Source organism: Telopea speciosissima, chromosome 2 (assembly GCF_018873765.1).
Source record: "Telopea speciosissima isolate NSW1024214 ecotype Mountain lineage chromosome 2, Tspe_v1, whole genome shotgun sequence".
Taxonomy (NCBI): Eukaryota; Viridiplantae; Streptophyta; class Magnoliopsida; order Proteales; family Proteaceae; genus Telopea; species Telopea speciosissima.
In genome coordinates, this window is record NC_057917.1 from 8,141,280 (window position 1) to 8,159,129 (window position 17,850).

At 41.3% G+C, this 17,850-nt stretch overlaps 1 protein-coding gene across 1 annotated transcript in view; it reads right to left on the minus strand.

The window, feature by feature from the left end:
• Nucleotides 1–17,850, minus strand: part of LOC122650409 — a 65,222-nt gene that overhangs the window by 26,670 nt on the left and 20,702 nt on the right. Inside the window, exons 7-15 of the mRNA XM_043843825.1 lie at nucleotides 9,152–9,220; nucleotides 8,969–9,050; nucleotides 8,813–8,872; nucleotides 8,677–8,729; nucleotides 8,429–8,595; nucleotides 7,258–7,405; nucleotides 6,144–6,201; nucleotides 5,987–6,043; nucleotides 5,658–5,903 (exon numbers count right to left, since the gene is read on the minus strand). Of these exons, the coding sequence (XP_043699760.1) occupies nucleotides 5,658–5,903; nucleotides 5,987–6,043; nucleotides 6,144–6,201; nucleotides 7,258–7,405; nucleotides 8,429–8,595; nucleotides 8,677–8,729; nucleotides 8,813–8,872; nucleotides 8,969–9,050; nucleotides 9,152–9,220 (940 nt within the window). The remainder of the gene's footprint in view (nucleotides 1–5,657; nucleotides 5,904–5,986; nucleotides 6,044–6,143; nucleotides 6,202–7,257; nucleotides 7,406–8,428; nucleotides 8,596–8,676; nucleotides 8,730–8,812; nucleotides 8,873–8,968; nucleotides 9,051–9,151; nucleotides 9,221–17,850) is intronic.

Sequence of the window (17,850 nt, forward strand, 5' to 3'; positions counted from 1 at the left end):
AACTGCATCAGATGCTCTAGCATCATTGTTAACATGGAAAAAAGAAATTTCTAAAAAACAAGAAAAAACAAAGCCTCCATAACCCAATACTGGTCTACTAGCAATCCACGGGCTTGGCACAATCTTTTAATCTGACTTAACCACCTGGTCTTTTGGTGGGTTGGGGTTGTTATTCAGACCTCAGGTTGGGTAGGAAGTCTCCCTATAAAAAACCTCAACCAACGTTCCAACACGAGGGTTTTCTCAAATACATTGTATATAGGTTGTACTCATGTTTACCGACTTGTATCTTGAGATTAGCCTTCATCTGCAACATCCACTTATGTAACCTTTAATAAATGAAAATATGTTTAGTGAGAAGGAGATTACTGATGATAGAAAGATGATCCCAAGCTGGCAGAGCCAGCACTTGGTGTGGACAAACGAATCCACAAAACTATCATAAATAGAGGGGGGGGGGAACTACCTATTCTGCTCATAACAGACTCCTTCAGTATGTTAGATTAAGTACACAAGTTTTGTTCCAGTGCCACAACCAATTCTTTCATTGGAAAATTAGGTCATGTTGAAATCACCATACACACCATAGATAATTCCTGCTATGGATTTCCTATAGTTCGTTCTTGATACCATGAATGAGATTCTTCTTGTTAGGACATAAACTTCACAATGGCCCAATGTAAAATTATCTGACACACCCACCAAAACCTTTCAAAGACATCCATATAAGTTTTACCCAAGATATACGAATTCTTTAGGCTGCACTTCTACAGACAAGTAACATACATCCAATATTAGTCCCATTAACGCCTCTACAATAATTCTAGCATATATTCTTCCAACTTTAATACTTGTAGGAAAAATAAATTTCCTCCCAGAAAGACCTTTATCCACAACAGCTTATCTCTATTGGTCAACCCCCTCATATTCCAAAAAATGAAAACCTTTTTTTTCCGCCAAAAAAAATTATGGAGAGCTCCATTTGAAACTAAACCCTGCTTTTGTATTGTTACTGGAACATGGAACAGAGCAACTTAACGTCCCTCTTCTTCTCCTTGTTTTCTAAAGATAACCACCTCCACTCTATTCCTTGATGCTCACTAATTGCTTATTGACTTCCTCCCCATGTTACCCAGACATGGCAAAGGATACAACTTCCCATGTTGCCCAAACACAAAAAAAGGGATACAACTTGAGTGCAGGAAAGATTCCTGTTCTTGCATTCTTATGGGCTTAATGAATTGTCTGGCACAGTTACAGATAATAATCTGAAGCATCCATGGAACTTGAGCTTCTTCCGCATATTCCTCTGCAAACAACCCTAAAAACATCCCAAGCTTTTCAGTTTTTTTTATCTACCACCAATAAAGGGTACCACCATGAACTTGGTAACAAATTATGGCTGAATCTTCCAAGCTATGGTACCTGTTCTTGAGCGACAAAAACTGGATATCCCCAGGCAGGTATCCCATTTAGAAGTTTGTTTCGTATCAATCTCGTATTTCTCGATCTCCTTATAGCCGCGTTGTTTATTTGATGTCTTCTTTTCTACTTCTAATCGTCTAAATCAGATCCTCTTCCTCATCAATATAACTCACAAGCTTTGCAATTCATTGTCTCCCTAGCTTAGGCCCACCAAATAGATTTCTCCCTTAGAGAAGGAGACTGAGGGCTAAAAAGAGTTAATGGCAACTCAGCGGTCATAAGAAGAACCTATCCCCAGCAGCTGAGCTCGATCATCCCTATTATCATCTCAGAAAGCTGAATATGCAACTCAGACCTCCATCATGATGAACATACATTAGCTAGTTACCAAGGACTCCCTGATGATCTAGTGAAGTTCTCTCTTTGGAGGACAAAAAATAATTAACTCCCTTACCCGAACAGGATCCCTGATTGCACATGAACAAGTCCATGACAAAGATAGATCTCAAGATTCTCAACAACAGTCTAGCTGTTTCAATTATTTACATAATGGCTCGGGGAGAACAAAAAAAAAATTCCACATAGCAAGATTGAGAATTAAAAAAAAATCTATGTTGGTGCATGGCTTCAGTTCAGTCCTTTGAATGAGATGGTCCAGAAGTCAAATCAGATGGTAAAAGACAGCCAGATGGCACTGCCCACAAGAGAAAGTTTCACTACTCATACTAGAATTAGTGTGCAAATTGCCAAACTCTATGGCCTTAAGGAACTCCGTGTTCCAGAACAGTTTACATGCAGAGGTATGGATCCTTGCTGCATATTTGCAACATAGCCAAGGAAACCAACTCAAAAACCACCATGAAGAAACAAACTTATAAAACTGTGTATGAGTAGGATGAACCCTAGGTTCAGGCTAAACACCCCTCGGACAGGATCCCAAGTAACCCAAATCAGAAAAGTCAACCTTCTCAGATGAAAGTCAAACTCTTAATCGCAGGAACAACAGAGAATAAAAGAGAAAAATGATACTATGGCTTCCCAGTTCCCACCACCAAGAAGGATCAGAATCTCACAGTCCTCCAAGGATCTCTCACCCTCTACTAAATCGCACAGCTTGCCACTGAAGAGAACTTCAACTATATTCATCTAAATCATCTGTGAGCCTTGGCAAGGAAAGTCACGCAAGGTAAGGGAATTCAAAGCCTATTAAAAAACTTAAAATAAAAAAAAATTAAATAAATAGATAAATAAATAAAAAACTAACTAAGGCTCTCTTTGGTATCATTTTTCTTTTTGTTTTTCCGACACAAAAACGTTTTTGTAGGTGTTTGATATCATTGATGGACCCTATTTCTCTTCAAAATAAATCAAAATAATAGAAAAAACCATAATAGAGTCAAGACCCATTTATCTATTATTGGCCAAAAATCATTTTTGGTCATTTATGCGGACACTTTAATGAGCATGTGCTCATAAATCCCAAAACTGTGAGGTAAAATAGTCATTTGATTTTATTATTAGAAATGCAAGCCCCCGACCCCTCCTTCTTCTTCTTCTTCATGCAACCCCACCCGTCCCCACCACCATATTCCGCAACTGTTTCAACCTCCCCGCCCCACTCCATTCCCTCCACCTCAACCCTGTACATTTGGGCTCTGGTCTCTCGACTGAGCACTCAGTTGACATGCTATCACTATTAATACCATTGTCCACCCAACTACCAGGGGACATTGTGTTGAGAAGTCATGTTATTTGTTTTCTAAGCTTCCTTCTTCTTTCCAGAACTCTTCCCTTCAGCAGCAGACGACGAAGCCGAAGAAGAACACTCATCAGTAGCAAGCCTTGAAAGATTGCAAGCACCGAGAGTAGATCCCTTGTCTGCACGATACCCACAGAAGCTTTCCTGCGGCAATGGCCTTGATCTTGTCTTAATTCGATTCAAGCTAAGCGATGATGAAAGAATTGGTGAAATGGAAGAAGACGCATCCTTAATGTCAGGAACATTTTGCAATTTCAAAGTCGAATTCATAGCAGAACTGTGAACTGCCATCGGCGTCTGCTTCAAGATATTTTTGGCTTGTTTCCCTTTGATCTCCTTCTTGTTTTGCTTCTGTGACAGCTGTTTACCACCATTCTTAACGTTCGGCTGTCAACAAACGGTACCAAAGCTGCCGTTGCTGCTCTTCACGGATTTGACATTTTTCTTCTCCAATCTGACTGGAGAATCAGAATTTACAGTTCTGGGACTGTTCAATTCGTCGGGCTTAACGAATTGATTTCTTTGAAGAAAAAACATCTTCCTTTAAAAACCATGTTTAAGTATGAATTTTCACTTTTATTTACAGCCCAACCAGAGATGCAGGGCTGCTGAATCAAAGCATGGAAAACAACCTGACTCTGTAGGGAGAAATTGCCCTCATTTCGGAGTGGAAGAAAGAAGAAGCAGCAGCAAAGACGGTTTTGTCTGAATTTCGAGAAACCAGAGCCCAAATCGCGAGTTGCAGGCTAGCTGTAGTTGCAGCCAGCCCACGAAGCCGACACTATCACTAGGTTGCGGATCCTTCGGACCTGCATCATGCCAACTAAAATAAAATGTAAAAGAATACTGTGTTACGGTTTGGTTTTGTAAAGGATTGAAATGGAAGATGGGTGAAGGGGAATCCCTTCACCCACTACTTAAAATATATGTGTTTGGGCCAATTTCTTCAAAGTGTAATAAAAATTATTTACAGCTAGGTACTTACCAAATGGTTTCTCATTCCATACTCTACTATATCTGATGGTTACCAAACAGTTTTCATTTTTTGTTCAAAAATGATTTTCAGTAATGCTTTTTTTTTTTAAATAGCCTATTGAAAAAAATAAGAATGATACCAAAAAAACCCTAAGCCTAATCCCATATGCCCACCTTTTACCCATATTTTAGGCCCATTAAAGTGGCCTATTACAATGAAAACACATGGGATCAAAGGCCCAACACATACATAACCCAACCCACAGCTTATTTCTAATAAAATAAGCCCTTTAAGTGATTTATCTGCATCACAAATCTCTCAAGGATGGCTCCATGACAATGAGTTAAAGTTATCCTTCCCAGTTCCCACATCATGGATCAGGAGCATCAGCCACATAATTTTCACCCCAGTTGTCAAACAGGTTGTAAGTTAATTAGAAAAACAATTAAGGTTTGCAAAGAGGATGCAGCCATGCAGGTGAAATAGGTTCAAGTATACTAATATGGAAGCTGAGTAGTATAGAATCTTTGCTCTTAGATTTCCTTCGTTACAAGAGTTCAGGGTATTAAGATGCCCTTGCTTTCCCATCCAGTTGTTTATTTGATCATCAAGGAAACCTAACTTTTTGGTCGGTGGACTACCTGCTGTTGCTAAATTTCATATATGAGATATCACTGTTTCACAATATAGCTAGAGTTTTTTATTTGAAATGGCTACGTAGTCATTTACCAGAGGGTCCTTTTACTATTAAATAACTGTCCCATTAGGAGCTTCATGCTTATCTAGGCCCATACCTTTCAAGTCTTTTTGCTTGTCTCACAACTTCAACCTGAGCCTGTTTTGGCCATTTCTTAGTTCTTCTAGAGCCTTCATTTGCACTGTATAACTTCTCACAGGTGCTGTCCCCAGTCTCTACTGAAACAGGCAAACCATCTTAGTTAACTTTCCCTCATCTTGTGTCATAATCAATCTTCTCCACACTTTCCGATCAATCTCCTCTGAAGTCCAAACTAATAACCATTACCATGAAACAAAAAGAATCGAGGAGATGATAGTGGAAAGAACTAAGCAAAAGAATTGGTTGCATCTGTCTCCCTTTAGTTTAACTTAAGTGACTTCTAACAAGTAACAAGCCTCCCCCAGCCCGTCTTAAAAAAAAAAAAGTAAAAAACAAAACAAAAAAAACTCTCCGCAAGTTGACATTCTCCTTCCGTTCTTTTCTTTTTTGGAAGCGGTTCTCAACTTCAATAGTGGGAGTGCCTAATCTTTTAAGTACCTTTGGATTTTTTTTGTTAGTAGACAAAACTATTCAACAAAACTAAACTAGCACAGCAACCATGACAAAAGTATTCCAAGGAAAGCACGCAAAGCAGCTCAAAGACCACACAAACAGTATTTCAATTTTTCAACAACAATTACATACCAATGACATTATAAATTGACCCCAACCCCCCCCCCCTCTTTTAAAAAAACACCTTCCTAATAGAAGAGACTTACTCTAAAGATTGCAGCAGCCTTGGAAAGTAGCAATCGATGGTCCGGAAAGTCGTCTTTCCCGCTTATGAGTTGCCAATGCACATTATCTTCAGTTGCATCAACTAGGCCTTTCTCTATGAGCTTCCTCTTTATCACACCTGAAACTGCACTTGGAATCATCTCTGCTCCACGGAGAATTAAGTTCTGTAAAGCGCGATGGATCCTATTGCAGTCCTCGCAGCAAAACCACTTGCCCTTGGGAATTTCCTGTTACAAAGAACATGATAAGCATTAAAATATTCAATTGCACACATACGCTAATGAAGATGGTAGAAAGCTTCCATACTTACTTTCAAATCACACAGTCCACATTCCCTCAAACACTCAACATGGAACTCTTTCTCACACTAAGAATGCAAAAAAAAAAGAGTAAGATGAGAATCTCAGAAAAAAAAGAGGGGGGGCGGGGTACAATCACATGACCAAACAAGGAAAATAGATACATACTTGGTCACAGAGCAAAACTGTACGCTCATTAAATGTTTTGTCAACGAAGTCATGGGCCCTAAACAAAATATTTCACAGAGAAGAAAATCACTTTGTAGATATACAAGTAGGTAGAAGAGAATATTCATTCATACAATAAAGTTGGGCCTTAAAAGAATCACTAAACTAATCGATATTGAAAATAGAAATATTAGCTGCATATGAAGGTTGAATAAACTTTCTCCTAGAATATACAAATAAGCTAGAAATTCCAACAATGACCATGTCAGGATCACAGGCCCAGGCCCCATCCATGTAACCAAGGTTAATTAACCAAATATCATAAAATATAAACTCTGGACATTGGAAAGTATTTCAAAACAAAATTAGATCAGAAGGTTGGACATAACTTCTCAAGTGCAAGCCATTCTATGGCTTGAACTCATGCCCGAACACACTTGAAGGCCAGTCTGAAACTCCACTCGAACTCATAAACATGATCCAACTGGTTGGATTGCTAAAACCAGATTATAATTAATTCTTCCTGTTCTATCATAATTCCAAGATAACTGATGGAAACACCCTCACATGGGCTGCTCTGTCTGATAAGATTAGAAACATTATCATGTGACCACGTTGAGCTCCCTTCTGGTTTTCAAAACCTTGGTCTCAGTAAAATATATTCATTTACCTTCTCTACACACACGAGAATGAAAGAGAACAACTTGATGAACTCATGAACCCATGGTACTACAACTCCTATATGGTAAAAGGTCCAATTAGATATATAAAAGTCGTCTGAATAGCCAAAAGAATTTTTCTCTATATACAATTATACATTTCACCACTGTATACAATATCAAGACCAACCAATAAGGTTCATTTTAACCTAGCAGAACTTTTCCTATCCAATAATGCTCTACTGTTTCTGGATCATAAAAAGACTCTATGGGTTCAAAAAGAGGAAAAGAAAAATAATCTCCAAGGGATTGCCAGGTCCATTGGACAGCTTCTTGCCTAAAAGATTTCTAGGAAGGACCGCATCACCTGAAGGTCAAACCAATTAAAATAGCATACTTTCAATGTCAGAGTACCAATACTGTACCATTTATATTAGATAGAGATGGCAGCCTACCTGCAAACAGCACAACCACCTATTTGGATTGCTGGTTCTCTGACAATGCTTGTCAACCTTATCATAGCATTTCTGCCAGAGCCAAATTTATCTTTGCAATACAGACAATGCCAATCACCTTCTGGGACGTTCTGTAATTCCAAACAAGCTGTATAAACACAGAAAATGCATGAGATAACCAAGAAGAACCCCCCCCCCCCCCAAAAAAAAAAAAAGAGAGAGACATCAAGTAAGCACAATATATTGCCAGCAAATCAGACACCACACGAGATGGCATCATCTTGGGAAGCAAATGACTGTAAAGATACTCTGGGTAGCTAACTACCCTTATTAAAGACATAAGTCTAAGATTCTTGCATAACCTGCAATCACCTTCCTACTGCACAACAAGACCCTGGTATGTGCACCTTATTCACATTTAACCACTTCTCTTTTCCTTAGAACATCTATTCACCATAATTGATTTGAGATGGTCATAAAAATGGAACTTAGCCATGAAAATGGAACTCTTTTTCAGCCCCCTTATCATTTTTTTTTTGGGTGAATAAAAATTTCATTACTAAAGAGGAAAAGAAACAACAGCCCTCAAATAGGAGGGAGGAAAACAAAAGCCAACAGCGGAAGCTCAAACAGGGGAGCCCGCGGGAGTAAAGGAGATAGAGGAAAGACCCCAAGATACAACGAGTCTGTTCCTTGGGGTGTCAATACAAGAAGAGGGAGCAACCGAACTAAGCTTGGATTTAATTTCAAAGGAGATGGAATCCCAAATCTGGTTGGTAGATCTAGATTTGGAGGTCCATTTCTGAAGATTACGCTCCATCCAAATGTGATTGATGACAGCAGAGAAAGCCAGCTTTCCGACCACATCACAAAGAGTAGAGCCGCCTAAGGTCATATCAACCCAAATTCATTCTCGATCAAAAGGAAGGATCCTCCGATTTCTTGGCCAGCATTTAGAAAGGATGCCTTTCCAGATAGAGCAGGAGAAAGGGCAGTCAAAGAAAAGATGATTTATATCCTCAATCCCATTCCAACAAAGACCCCCTTATCATTTTGAACCACTACAAAACGGAATCTTTCAAATAACAGGATACCTAAAGGGCACTCAATGGAGATGAAAGCAATATGAAATGCTTGAAAAGAACATATATGATTCATGTGGAATACATACCTGCATGAAATGCTCGAGGACATCCATCACAAAGGATCAAATCTCCTCCTTCTCCACAAACTGTACATGTATCATCATTGTCACTAGCAGTGAGACTCTGCCCATTTGCCAATGAAATTGATAGATCATGAAGTGACAGTCCATTTGACGTATAGATGTGACGGTACCTGTAAGTACACCAAAAAATTAATTAGAAATCCATATTAACCAACTATAATTGATTAAGAAGTACATCAGAGGCAACTCACGGTTGACGCCTAGCTGCCCATCCAGCATGAGCTTCAAATTGTGAGGGGCTAATCTGTTCATCCAAGAAAAATAATGCTGTAAAGTCCTTAAAGAAAACAATAATTGATTTTATCCTTTAATGGTGACTGATCTTACCTCACTGTTGCAGCAACTACAAACTATGCCATTTCCATGCTTATAGCCTTGAAGTAATCTCTGCAGAAGACACAGGAGAACCTCAGTTAATATACTTCATATGGTAAATATACACCATAGATACTACTTATCAACATATGTTTAACAACCAACAACCTGTCCTTTGGAACAATAAGCCAGCTCTACTCCTTCTGGAAGCCCATTTGGCAGGAAAAGTAATCGGTGTAGATCATTATCCCTGTCAACAGCATGTAACTAACTTCTGATAAAACCATTCAGTCCCAATGTGCCCCTCCGCCAATGTGAAGTTGGTTATAAAAGGAAATATAGAATGCATACCTTTTCTTAACCCCACATCCAGGAGTTTTCTTCTGTCCCACAACCGAGTTATAACTCTTGCAATTTGGCCTACACAGTACATAAAGGATTAAATGACGAACCTTCAAGCATAGTTAACCAAAGAGTTATTCAAACTGAAGTCTTGCCAATGTGATCACTCCAGCTGGTAAGAACTCAAGGCTCCCTCTCTCACTCCCTTTCCATGTAACAAATTTGCCATGTAACAGCATAGATAGAGGTGGTTCAGTCAATGTGATACAGGAAAATGCCTCAGACAACTCAATGGTCAAGATTCAGCACCAAATGAGAAATGAAAATGCCTCAAATTCCAGTTCAAAGTTTCATCAAATTACAAAAAGCTATTATGTTATAATAGAATCTAGTGGCAATTGTAAGTTCCTGTTACTTTTCACTCACTTCTGGACTAGTTCCTGCACTTGATCTGTTGATCTAATAAGATGTATGTCTGTCCTATAACATCAAAATCAACATGAAGTGAAACTTGATTAACCTATCAAATAATGAAAGCAATAGATGGGTATGACTATGATGTGATTTGGAGCAAAGCATCTAAGCTATTAAATGGTTTAAAAAAATTTTAATCTAACTTTTATATGTACAAATATCGAGCCCGATATGCCAACATATCGTGGTATGGCGTCCATGGCGCGCCATGGAAACCATGTCGAGCGATATATTGACATCCACCATGGCGTAGCTCAATGTAGCCCCTCCCCAGCACGCCGAGGACGCCATGGCGCGCCATGCGCGCAGCCATGACACAACTATGATCAGGTCGGCCCACCTCTGCAAATGTGGCTGCAAGGCTGAATTCTAGCAAAGCCTTTCCTATCAATGTTAATTTACATTGGGTAAATTACATCTAGGGTACCTAACATTTCGAGAAATTATAGCTAGGGTACCTAATGTTTCACATCTTTATGTTTGGAGTACCTAAACAAGGACAGAGTGTCCTAGTGCACAAGGCTCCCACTACTGTAGAATCTAGGAGGGGCAAATGTACACAGCCTTACCCCCTGCTTTGCAGGAGAGACTGTTTCCAAGTTTTGAACCCGCAACCAAGAGATTGCAATAGCGCAACTTAACTGTTGCACCAAAGCTCGCCCACTACCTAAACAAGGATATCGATAATTAATTTTTACAAAAAACTAACAAGGATATCGATAATTAATTTATACAAAAAACTTCAAGTTTCCAACTTTGAACATAAGTATTCTACGTTAGGGTTTATTACCTCGCTTACCTTCCCCCTTCCCCACCCTCTGTGTGTGTGTGTGTTCCACACACGTTCTGTCCAGGTACGCATGTTATGTTATTGTAATGATTATGCACATCCCTAAATCCAAAGGAAACACCACAATGGGAAGTGTGCTGGCCTAGGCTGTTACCTGTAATGGAACACAAAAAGTTCCTTTTCTTCATTCAGAGAAGTTAGAACCCATGGAATACGCTGGAATAGATATGGATAAAATAATGTTTGATAAGATAAAAAATTGAATTTAATATAGAAGAATCTCCTCCACTTTTTCCCCAATTTGTTTTCTTGTAAGATATGGATAAAATAATGTGATAAGGTGGAATAATGTATTGTATAGAGAAGAATCTCAACTTTTCCCTGATTTGTTTTCTTGTTAGTATCTATCCACCACTTTTTAAAGGGCTTTTGCAACCAACAACAGAATGTGACCAACCCATCTTCCTTCAGCCTTGGGACCCTTATCTTCTTCCCCACAAGATTGACTTCAGATCCATCCCTTTGTGGTTCACCCTTCCTGGGCTGCCATGACATTATTGGAGTTCAGCTTGTATCAGTATCATAGGCTCTGTTATTGGCTTTCCTCTCTACATTGATGTGCACACAAAGAAAATGGATCGCCTTACCTATGCGAGAATCTGCATCGATATCTCCGCTGATTCCCCTCCCCCCTCAGTCATCTCCATCGTTGCAGATGATGGGTTCTCATTTGAACAACCCATCCGCTACGACTGGCTTCCCCCCTCACTGTATTTAAAAGTTTTGGGCACAACTCCAGTACCTGCTCCGGCAAGACTTCCATAATTTCCTCTCTGCCCATCAAGGCCCTTGAAGATTTAACTACTGTTCCCCCCGATGATCTCTTGGTTCCTTCTGAGAAGGCACTGCCTCTTCCTCCTTCCTCCTCTAGAGATCCCAGCCGTGGCCGGAATCGAACTCGCCGGCGTCCGCTTCGTGTCTGAGAGCAACCTGCCTCTGGATCCCCGCCAAGGAGATCTCCAGTTCTCAAGACAGGCTCGATTCGCGAGGCCTTTGCTGCTGCTCCTGATGCCTCTCTTCCCGAGGCGTTGCCTAGTCGCCATCCCTTGCTGACTTTGCCTGCCTCCTCCTCTTTTTCTCTCTCTGTGTCTGGTCTCGACTCCTCAAGCTCGGGTCTCCAACCCCTTTTCATACCTCGATCCTCTCTCCCTCCTCTTTTACCTCTTCCTTCAGCTCCGGTGGGGCCCCCATCTATTCCTTCTCCTTTACCTGCCTTCCCCTCCCCCGATATAAACCTTAATGGGCCTAGCCCATCCTCTTTAGCTCACAACTCCTTGGGCCTCATCCCTAACCCCCTTGAGTCGTCCCCGACCCCTGATCCTGACGGCCCTATTGGGCCAGATTCCTCTCGCCCTTCCTCCGTGGCCCATCAAAACAAGGGCCTAAACCCTCCCCTTAGGTCGTCCCCTGACCCTAGCGGTATTATTGGGCCAGCTTCCTCCCCCCTTAGGCCGTCCCCCCGTGCGCCTCTATCCAGTGCCCCTCGCTCTCTCCCTAATCCATCCGAGCCTTCTCCCTGGCAAAATCTTTGAGTTTTCCGCAGGTGCGACTCCAGCATTCCTCCTCGCCCTAACATTCTGCCCTACATTTCTTATTCCATACTTAGCAGTGAGAAGATTTTGCCTTTGAGTAGCGCTATCAGAGATCATGTCCTTTGTCGCGGGATTTTGGACCCTAGATAGTGTGCTTCGTTGTGCTTCGCTCCGGTTGGCGCTCCCCCTTAGTCCGTTGTTGTTTTGTTTGGTTGGGCCCTTCCCCTTCTCTTCTGTATGCCCTAGCTTTTCTTGGCAGGGCCTTGTTTTGGATTCTTGATTGTATGTTTGTCCCCCCCCCCCTTCTGTTTCCTCTCCTTTGGTAATGAAATTATTTATTCATCCAAAAAAAAAAACAACGGAATGTGACTTGCACCAATCAAACCTTTAATGTTCGAGAACAATCTTAAGGCCTGGGTTCTCAAACAATCCTATTGATGCCTTGTTCCAAAGCAGAAACTCTAGTTACTAAACTATAGAACTTCACAAAAAGTTTTTTCTTGGGGGGGTTAAATACACATACCCCCCTAAAGTTGAAAAGCAAGGGGTGTACGTGGAATTTTTATTTTTTTTTTTTGTATCACATTCACAAGACTTTAAGTTGAAAAGTAGGGGGTGTACATGGAATTTGCAAGGGGTGCGTGTGGAATTGTCAGAACCTTAGGGATGCATGCGGAATACTGGGTCCATTTTAGGGGGGGTCTGTGTATTTAACCCTTTTTTTGGGGTGAATAAAAGACTTCATTACCAAAGAGTACAAAACAAACAGAGAAAAACAAAGGACAAGGCCCTGCCTTTACAGACGAAGGAGGCTAAGGCCTGAGATAAGAAGGGGAAAGACCCCAACTCCCCAAGAAGATACAATCAGCCTATTTCTAGCAGTGTTGGCACACCTGGGCCGCACCCAGTTAGGCTTTTACATGAAAGAACATAGAATCCCAAATCTACGGAAAAGATCTAGACTTTGAGGTCCATCGGCACAGGTTGTGCTCCAACCATGGATGATAGATAGTCACACCAAAAGCAAGCTTACCCACCACATCACAGCAAGAAGACCCTCCAAAAAACATATCCACCCAAACTCACTCAGGCAAGATACTCCTTCAACTGGGCCAGCATTTAAAAAGGATAAGAAGAAGAGAATGGGTACTCAAAGAATAGGTCGTCGACATCTTTGGAGGCATTCCAACAAAACAACTCGGGGTGACGGAAATATGGCGCTTCATGAGGAAGGACTGCATAAGGAGGCAGCATGAGAGGACTCTCCAGACGGTGAAGCTGTGACGAGGTATATATCTTTTGAACCAAACCAGATGGCGCAACTTTGATGGAACCACAAGCTTTGATAACATCCCAAGCAGACTTGGCACTGAACCGACCCAAAGGAGAGGCTTACCACAAGATAATATCTCTACTGCCTGATGGCCTTCTATGGATACTTGGGAAAGCAGATGGGGTGGAGGGGGTCCCCTCATCGAAGCGAATGATATCTGAAAACATGTCCAACCTACTGAAACCGGAACTATAGATAACTTTGACCCCCACTGAGTGAAGAAGAAACCCAAGCGGATGCCAATGGTCCAGCCAGAATGATGCAGATTCATTACCGAAATGGACTTATTTTTTAGGGTTTTTTACAAATGTCCCCCTGAAAATGCCCTAGGTAGGAGTAATCCCACTAGGAGCCAGGGTAATGGGTTCACCTAACAAGGTTGGCCGATTGGGGCAGCTTAGGCTAAATAGGGCAGAAATTAGGGTTAGGGTTAACTAATAGTAATGGGGTTTATAGGGTTTTAATATGCAGGTTTTAAAGGTCTTAATGAACTAGGTTTGGTTAGGTTTGAATAAGTTTTTAAAATTTCAGAAATTCTAGGCTTAGGGTTTCGGGTTTTGGGAATGAAGGGGGAGATGAGATTTAGGGTTTAGAGCTGGAATTAGGGCTGGAGCTCAAGGTCCAGTGTTAAGGGCAGTCTAGGGGAGTTTCGGTTGTAATATGGAGATTTGGATGGTTGGATTGGTCTAGGTGGTTTTTAGGGGTTTAGGTTTTAATGGAGAAGGAAGGGGATTAGGGTTTTGATTGAGGAGATGGGTTTGAGACTACAGTCGAGTGGAAGGGTTGACTCAATGATGCTGTGATTAAAATTTGAAAGCAAACAGTGGAGGGAATAGGGCTGGACTGATTATAGAAGAAGCTAGGGTTTATGGGATCGTTTAGGTTAGATGGGGGGGAAAGAAGAAGAGAAGGATAACTTGCAGAAACTGTAAACACTTACTGGATTTGCAGATCTGCAACAACAGTAGCTTGAAGAAGCTTGATTGAAGAAAAAGGACCTCCCGATCTACAAGATGCAAGGAGTCGCCGGAGTCCACCAGCCCTCACCCTTGATATGACTCACAAGGGCTCCTTGATATTACCCACAAGGAACAATCTCAAAGAGCAAGCAGCAGCATTCACGGCAGCAGCATAAAGAAACGATTTTTTTAAAGCATAGTAGGTGGGGGAGCCTCTCCCACGATCTCTTATTAAATAAAAGGCCAAAGGCCTAATTCCTAAGACTAATACAACTCTAATCTCCATCCAAAATCATGGAGAGGTACAATTAAGTGTTTTAAAACAATTCAAAAAGTATAAAAAGACTCAACTGACCCTAATGACTTAAAAACAACTTAAACTACTTAAAATAAAAGAAGATTCCCTACTAGCCAATAGGATATAAGAACCTCTTAGCCAATAGGATCACTTCACTTAAATTAGACCAATTGAACGAATTGGATTCAACCAATTTAAACCGGTTCAGTTAAAAACACAAAATAAAAACTAAGTATAGAACTAAAAAAACTAAACTAAGGCTCCTACTAAAACCCTAGGCTTAGGGTAGCTTCTTCAATTCGAGGAGGCTAGGATCTGCATCAACTCTCCCCGACTTAGAAACATTCATCTCCGATGAATGGGCGAAATCCATGCAACACTCTGGCAACTTGGGGCTGAGCTTGCTGACATCATGAGTGGGAGTCCAAGTACTATGCTTGTGTGAAGAAACTCGTCCACGAACCTTGTGATGAGGAGGAGGAAGCAACATGTGGGCAGCAGCTTCAACATTTCCCTGGCAGAATTCTGTTGAGGTCAGAACAGTGGGAATATGGTCTTCAAGTCGTGGAGCCTTCTCTTTGAAGAACCAAGGGGGCATCACAAAATCAACGTGTTCAACCTCCATAGGGTCTGCAATATTGATAACCTTCTCATTGGGCTCCACTTCTTCAAGAACAGCAACTTGCTTGTCATTGTCTCCCTGTGAAATGCTCCCAATTACCTTGTCACAATCAACCACATCATCCATGAGAACTGGAGCAATCGTATGGACACCTCGAGCACCACCATCTATATCTTCAAGGTAACGTTCTAAGTCGTCATCACTATCAAGGGGTAGTGCATATATACCTTGCTCATCGTTCCCTTCAGGGGTTTCCTCTGTCTTGGCAGCCACATTAATAGGTCTATGCTTTTGTGGGCAATCTCTGGCATAGTGCCCAAGCTCATTGCAGTGGAAACACTTGTGGTGTTCATTGCTGTCCATGGGAGCTTTACCTTTATGATCAGCACGGGGAGGGGTTGTAGGGCGGGAAGAACTACCAATAGAGAAGCCTGATCAAGTAGGACCAGCAGCAGAGTTTCCAGCTTGATTGTGACCATTGGTAGTAGACTTGAATGCTGAAAAAGTTATGTTGGTACCTTCAATGGAGGAATCAAATCTTCTACTTCCAGCCAATAATTCTTCAGCCTTCAATGCCTTCTCGAAACAGTCCTTGATGTCCAGAACGTCAACAACTCCAATAGCCTTAATAATGTCTGATCTCAATCCCAACCGAAATCGGGACAACATTTGAGTATTACTGTTAGTTATATGTCCAGAATACCGTAGGGGTATTCTGGACCTTTCTTCTTTCTTAGTTGTGTTTATTATTTCGTTTTAGTCCCACATTGATTTTGTAATCTTTTTTATTCATTCATTATGATTATAAATAGAAGTGCTTGGTGATCACATTGATAATCCAAGTATTAACCTAATTCAAATCTGTTTACATGGTTTCAGAGCTTGTTTCGAACTAGGGACACCACTTTTCTCGTTTTTTGATTCTCCTTCTCTCTCGATCTTCTTCTCTTCTAGTTCTCTTCTTCTTCTCCTTTGTTCTTCATTCCCATATAGGGCAGCACTGATGAGGTGATCATGCGATCCAGTTGCTGCCCCCATTACCTCATTAATGTCTCATAATTCTGTTCGATAGCCCTACATCAACACTGCTGCGATATTGGCTCTTCAGTTTTTTTTTGTTTTTTTTTTTCCTTGGAGATTGCTTCTATATCAGATACAAGGGCTCCTCTCCTCTCTTTGAAGACCACAAGCTGCTGCAGAATTGTTGTTTTACTGGTTCAGAACTTATCTCCCAAGATTGAAGACCTCCTTGAGATCGATTCCTACATTATCAGGGTTTTTTTCCAAAACCCTGACACCTATCGATCTTAGGGTTATTGCTGCCCACTGGACCTGATTTTTTGCAGGTGTTTTCCCCACTTATGAGGGCTCCTTCGACTGCTATTCGATCTCCTACAGATCTGTTTTGGTGTGTGAAGACCTTGAGATCGATTTCATAATTACAGGGTTTTCTCAAACCCTAATTCTATCGATATTGGGGCTGCTGCACCTGTTTTCTGGATCTGGTTTTTTTCTACAGATGTGTTTATATTATTAAGGACCTCTCTACTTCAGTCTTTCAACCACTTCGATACTGATTTTTTTTGGCAGCCTAGGCTCCTCCATCGATTCCATCACTTTAGGGTTTTGTTCAAAACCCTAAAAACCTAATCGATCAAGGTTTCTTTTGGCTGCTGGTTCTACCTTTTGGGGCTTTACTTGAAGTTGTTTGACCTTCTCTGCTGCCAGTATGGGTGACTCTACCAACTCTACGGCTACTTCTGTTCATGATGGCAATAACAAGACAGATTATCACAGCTTTCCACCTAACCCTATCAAATTGGATGGCTCAAATTACCTTCTATGGTCCAGATCAGCCTCCTTTGCCATTGCTGGTCGTGGCCTCACCAACCATATTGATGGCACTAGTGTTAAGCCCAGTGATAAAGGCCCTGCTCAGACTAAGTGGCTTGCCAATAATGGTGTTCTCATGTCCTACCTCATAGGCTCCATGACTTCAGCTTTACAGCATAATTTTCTTCTTCTGGATACTGCCGACCAGATTTGGGCTACTTGCAAGGAGACCTACAGGCAGCTTGGCAATGATGCCCAGGTTTATGAAATTCGAAAGAAGGTCCTTCACACTACTCAGGGAGACCTTTCTGTTTCGGACTACTATGCTACTCTCCGCAGCCTATGGCAACAGTTGGACCATTTCTCTGATTTGCACCCTTCTACAGTTGATGACATTGCTTCTTATAAGAAACATATGGACAAGATCAGGGTCTATGATTTTTTGGCTGGTTTAAATATGGAGTATGACCCCATTCGTGTTCAAGTGTTGGGCCATCAACCTTTTCCCACACTTGAACACTCTTATGCATTGGTTTCTTCTGAGGAGAACCGCAGGGCTGCCATGTGACATCCTCCCATTACTGACAGATCTGCTCTCAAGGCTGTTGCCCCCATCATTCCTATACCTAGTGGCACTGCTTCTTTTGGTGATTCTACTACAGGGACTGTCGTTTGTGAGCACTGTCACAAACCATATCACACCAAGGAGAAGTGCTGGAAACTTCATGGGAAACCAGCTGACTTTGAAGCAAAAAGAGCTGCCAAGACCAAGACCAAGACAAAGACTAAGGCCCATCAGACTGAGAC